The sequence below is a fragment of the Scyliorhinus canicula genome, chromosome 1 (assembly GCF_902713615.1).
Source record: "Scyliorhinus canicula chromosome 1, sScyCan1.1, whole genome shotgun sequence".
NCBI lineage: Eukaryota > Metazoa > Chordata > Chondrichthyes > Carcharhiniformes > Scyliorhinidae > Scyliorhinus > Scyliorhinus canicula.
Genome location: NC_052146.1, coordinates 79,445,962 through 79,451,996, shown reverse-complemented (window position 1 = coordinate 79,451,996; position 6,035 = coordinate 79,445,962). Strand labels below are relative to the sequence as shown.

The window sequence follows — 6,035 nt, the reverse complement described above, 5'->3', positions numbered from 1 at the left end:
ATCTCCAAACAAGCCCTGATCCCCCCCATGTCCAATCGGGGCCCGATCCCCCAATCTCCAAACAGGAACTGAACCCCAATCTCCTGACAGGCCTCGATTCCCCCCCCCCTCCCAAATCGCCAGAGTGCACCCCTTCCCCCCCCCCCCCATTTCCAAACAGGCCCCAATCCCCCCCACCTCTAAAACAGGCCACAATTCCCCTGAAGCCCCTCCAAGTTAAAACAGGCCTAATCCCCTGATCCTAAATGGGTCTGATCCCCAAATGGGCCTCAATCACCCTATTCTTGAACAGACCCCAAACAGACCCTGATCCGTGTAACCCCAAACAAGCACAGGAATCCCAAAAAGGCCCCAATCTCCAAACAGCCCTGAACCCCTAATCCCCAATCCCCAAACAGACCCCTATGCCTGGGTCACCACCAGGTGATTTTCAATCTTCATGCTGGAAGGCCATGGTTACCTGCACAAGACACTCGTTGATTAGGTGGAAGCTGGTCTGACTGTACGAGAATGGGAATGGCTACAGATGCAGGGTTTAAAGGTGAGGATGCAGATGGAGAAATGAGACACCTACCTGTTTGTGCATTGTAGATAATCATGATGAAGCCTCCCCTAATCCCCATGCTGTGTACATTCATTAGTCCATTACAGAGCAAGGTAGCAATGGGGGCATTTACAGCTGAACCGTTCTGCTTCAGAATGTCCCTGCAATCAAATCAATGAGAGATGTAGGAATATAGGAACAGGAGGGAGGAGGAATAGGTGGAGGTTATTCAGACCCTCAGGCCTGTTCCGTCATTCAATAAGGTCATGACTGATCATAGAATCCCTACAGAGAAGAAGGAGGCTATTTGGCCCATTCAGTCTGCACCAACCGTCCAAAAGAGCACCCTACTGAGACCCACTCCCCTGCCCTATCCCTGTAACCCCTTTAGACTCTAAGGGGCAATTTAGCACGGTTAATCCATGAACCTACACATCTTTGGACTTTGGGAGTGAACCGGAGCACCCGGAGGAAACCCACGCACACACGGGGAGAAAGTGCAAACTCCACACAGTCACCTGAGGCGGGAATTGGACCCGAGTCCCTGATGCTGTGAGACAGCAGCGCTAACTACTGTGCCACCGCGTCACCTGTGATGTGTATCTTAACTCCATCTACTTGCTTCCTGTTGTCTGATGACCCTTGCCTACTAAAAATCTATAAACCTCAGTTTGGAGTTTTTCGAAGGAATCCGCCCTCACTCCCAGCCCCAACAACACCTCAGGGGTGAGTGAGTTCCAGGTGCACAAAGGTGTTTCCTGACAAGACCCAACTCTAATTTCACAGACTAAAGTTGCCAATGAGATAAGCCCTTGATCCTATAAATTGCCGGAAAATCAGTTTAGTCTATCCAACCTGTTCTCATAATTGAAGTCTTCCCCACCAACCCTGCCTCCCCCATGTCATTCTGATGGATCTGTAATATACTCCGTCTAATAGGCCAAGATGCAATCCGAGGGTTGAATGCTGTGCTCTACTTTAGGTCAACAAGAGCTTTGTGTCTTCAGATAAAGGCCAACATTTCATTAGCCTTTTAAATTATGTGACATTATTTTTTGTATTTGAGTATCAGCATTTAGTGATTGACAGTATGTTTGGTTTGTCTACAGAGTCATCAGGCAACATGCAGTCTCCTGTACGACATGGGCCTAAAAAAGCTTTCACAACCTCAATTCAAAGATCACTGAGCAGGTATACAAAGCAGCAGCAGCCACGTTTGATCCCCAGTTCCTTCTGAGTTGAGCTCAATTGAGACTATGGTTGAAGTCTCAATATCCTGAATTAGGGATGCAAAAAGGAGAAACACTGGATCATGGAATGGAAAACTTTCAAAAATTGGGGTTGATTCTTTGAGAACAGAGAGGTTTATGAGATCATTTAATAAAATCATACAGTTCAATAGTAGGCCAGTGGCTCTCTTGTGCCAGTCTTTGAAAGAGCTTTCCAATTAATCTCAATCCTTGATCTTTTCTCATGGCCCTACAATTTCTCAGCCCATCAAACTTCCCGTTTGAAGGTAGCCATCATGTGGAGATGCCAGCGTTGGACTGGGGTGAGCACAGTAAGAAGTCTTACAACACCAGGTTAAACCCAACAGGTTTGTTTCGAATCACCAGCTTTCAGAGCGCAGCTCCTTCATCAGGTGATTTCTGAGGTGAGATCAGGACTCACCTGATGAAGGAACTGCGCTCTGAAAGCTAGTTATTCAAAAAAAACCTGTTGGACTTAACCTGGCGTTGTAAGACTTCTTACTGTTCCCTTTTGAAGTTCACACTAAATCTGCTTTACCCACTCTTTCAGGTCCTGCAGCATTCAGGTCAGACCAACTTGCTGTGTAAAATAATTCCCCTCAGCTACCTGGCCTAATGTTGTGGTTATTATTAAACCGCTAAGCAATTATACATATTCAGTTTGCCTGCAAGCTGGAGTCCATCTCATTGGTCGATCCACCAACGATCCTCTGGGCATGACTTCTGCGCCACTGACCTGGTCTCTCTAAACACCACAGCAGCGAGGTATTTGTTGCTCTTTCTTTATACAGTTTCTGGATCCAGCCTTGTACCATATCAGGTACTATCTGTTTTTTAGCCCATTTAATAGATTTTCAATTACATTGCTGTCCTGTTCTATCCCACTGTCTCCTACTTAGGCACCTGCAGGAATCCCAAGGCCCACGCTTGAAAAACATGGCCATTTAGCTTCACTTGTTATCCCTTGTACTGTTAACAATCCCTAAGGGCCAGTCGAGGAAGACAGATTTATTAGTTTTAACTATCAATAAAGGATCTGTTGTCTTTCTTACAGTCTGAGGCAATGACAGCAGGCGATCGAGGGAGGTCATCCAACCTGACTGTTTGCCCCTCTACTGTGGCTACATTTGAGGCCGGGTATTCCCGGAGGAGCATGTGGTGTCCACGGGCACCATTGAGGCATTCTGTGCCAGCTGGGCCCCTCTGGATCTGGGTTGCTTTATCGACTCTTTTAACCACATTTTAGTTTGATGTTTTAAATTTCATTTGTGATTCTTTTTTGTTTAAGGCAGTATCCCTTTCAGGGACTGCCACTTTTAATTTGTCCCTCAGTTTACTGAATTTAGTTTATTTGGTCTGTGTAAAATAGTTGAGGTAACCACGCCTGCACAGTTTTTAACCTGTTTTGCCGAACTTGCTGATTCTATCTTGCTGAATTACCCATCATGCGTTGCTCCATGTCTGTACGACGCAGGTCTTATGATGTCTTCGGTCTCGAACTTCTGTTTTCACCCCGATGTTCCATGTTACCACCGTGAGACAAACTTTGCCTACAGGGCCACACCACAACTGATTTGCAATCAATAATATAAAATAAATAAGGACATGTTACATGCAGATTCAAAATTAATTGTACATTCTGAAGATAAATCATTCGTTGGCTTCCGTACCTGGTTCACTTTTGTTTAAAGATGGCATGCTCGAATTGGCTTTGTGCTTGACCTTTGTAAGGTCAGCAGTTTTCCTCTATTGTACACGGGAGGGGAGCAAGCGAATGGCAGCTTGCTATTCTGGACGTTGGCGGAGTTGCTGATGCGGCCACAAGAGGCTTGGGACAGGCAGGTCGAATCAGTGATGTGGTGGGGGTGGAATGGACCGAGGTTGGGGGCACGGAGGAGTGGAAGAGGGATCCAAGTGAGGGTAAGCATGGAGTCAGGGGCATGGAAGAGTGACGTGGGAAGGGCTTGGTGTCTTTGGAGTCGTGGTGGGGAAGTGGGGGGAGGCAGGTGCTGGTGGTGGGGGACTGTCAGTCAATGTAAGAAAATGAAGGGTCTAAAGGATGGTGTCAGTACTGTCCAAAAGTTGGCTCATCTCAGGATGTTGTTTGTCAGAATCCTTTGAGCACTTGAGTTTACTTCCAGCATTTCAATTGTCCCTGCTGAATGTGATCTCAGACAGTAATGCATAGAAGGAAGGACCAGCCGAACCATTGAATCCTTCAGCCGGGCCCCACAGAATGGTAAGTACAATGGCCTCACGGTAGCATGGTGGTTAGCATCAATGCTTCACAGCTCCAGGGTCCCAGGTTTGATTCCCAGCTGGGTCACTGTCTGTGTGGAGTCTGCACGTCCTCCCTGTGTGTGCGTGGGTTTCCTCCGGGTGCTCCGGTTTCCACCCACAGTCCAAAGATGTGCGGGTTAGGTGGATCGGCCATGCTAAATTGCCCGTAGTGTAAGGTTAATGGGGGGATTGTTGGGTTACGGGTATACGGGTTACGTGGGTTTAAGTAGGGTGATCATTGCTCGGCACAACATCGAGGGCTGAAGGGCCTGTTCTGTGCTGTACTGTTCTATGTTCTATGTTCTAACACTGGACGCCAATGAGAACAATAAAATGTGAACAAAAAAAACACAACATTGTTTCTTCCACATCAAAGGAGATGTCTTTAACCATAGAATCATAGAATCCCTACAGTGCAGAAGCAGGCCATTCGGCCCATTGAGTCTGCACTCACCTTCTGACAGGGGACCCTACCAAGGTCCACTCCCCCGTCTAATCCCCATAACCCCATACCATCTCTGGACACTAAGGGACAATTTTATCATGGCCAATCCACCTAAGCTGCACATCTTTGGCCTGTGGGAGGAAACTGGATCACCCGGAGAAAATCCACGCAGACACGAGGAGAATGTAGGGCGGCACGTTAGCACAGTGGTTAACACTGCTGCTTCACAGCGCCAGGGGCCCGAGTTCGATTCCCAGCTTGGGTCACTGTCTGTGCAAAGTCTGCTCATTCTCCCCATGACTGGCCGGGTTTCCTCCGGGCACTCCGGTTTCCTCCCACAAGTCCCGAAAGACATGCTTGTTAGGTGAATGGGACATTCTGAATTCTCCCTCTGTGTACCCGAACAGAGTGTGGCAAATAGAGGCTTTTCACAGTAACTTCATTACAAGTGTTAATGTAAGCCTACTTGTGACACTAATAAAGATTATTATGACGTACAAACTCCACACAGACAGTTACTCAAGGCTGGAATTGAACACGGTTGTCTGGCGCTGTGAGGTAACCATTGTGCCACCATGCCACCCCAAAACTCCCGTATGGCCATCAATTTATGCCAACCATGAGGCATGCCAGGACATTGAGCTCTTTGACTGAGCTGGGTTCCATATATAACAATGATGCACATATGAATAAAGTAAGATCAATGTAATGTGGAATATTTGCAAGGTGAACGTTAATTTTGACAAATACCGTGCCACCTTTGTGCTCTGAATGAATCGTATGTTGATTGCAATGGAGTTGGGCAGGAAAGTTGTGACCATTGTCCAGTGGGCTTGTTTATTGCCCACCCTTCCTTGCTGCATTGTCAGCTGACTGTGGGTTTCACCATTGAGAGGTTTCCCACTGCGTAGTCACGTGTGTCGCCCACGCACTGTGCTGGCACACCAAATTTTAATTCCAGTGGTGTGGGGGAATGGGAAGAATCAGAGACTGCAATAGTACACACTTGAAATTCCTTTATCGAGAAGGCAGTCCCACTGACAAAATTCCGTAAAATTTTCAAATTGGTGAAAGAGGCCCAGGTGAATCAAAATATAAACATTGACACAGAAGTGGGGGCCATTTATCCCTTCATAACCTACAGCTTCCCTAGAGATTGATGAGATTTTAAAGAGATATCACATGTTTACTGTATCAATGTTTAAAGACAAATCACTTGTTCACTAAAAACTATTTTATAACCCATTGTCAGCTTATACTTCAAAATGCAGATGGAATTCCCCCTCTTCCTATCTACTTTTAATGACAACCCAGATCCCGATTTTGGCATGTTACTTGGTCTCTTAAGTAGATATCCAATCCCTTAACACCAGTCCAAGGTGTTTCACGGCCTTCAAGGGGCTACTGCTATCCTTTTCCTTCACTAGTTCCATCTTTCACCAGAGAATCCACAAAATCTAGAGATTTTTCCTGGGGGTTGTCATGTGAGAGTACCTTTAAGAAATGGGTGTTTATA

At 46.5% G+C, this 6,035-nt stretch overlaps 1 protein-coding gene across 1 annotated transcript in view; it reads left to right on the top strand.

Annotated features, from left to right (window-relative positions):
* Positions 1-294: 294 nt before the first annotated feature.
* LOC119964361 (glutathione hydrolase 1 proenzyme-like) overlaps positions 295-6,035 on the top strand; it is a 177,734-nt gene continuing 171,993 nt past the window's right edge. Inside the window, exons 1-2 of the mRNA XM_038793741.1 lie at positions 295-541; positions 1,654-1,735. Coding sequence (XP_038649669.1) covers positions 511-541; positions 1,654-1,735 — 113 coding nt within the window. The 5' untranslated portion in view covers positions 295-510. The remainder of the gene's footprint in view (positions 542-1,653; positions 1,736-6,035) is intronic.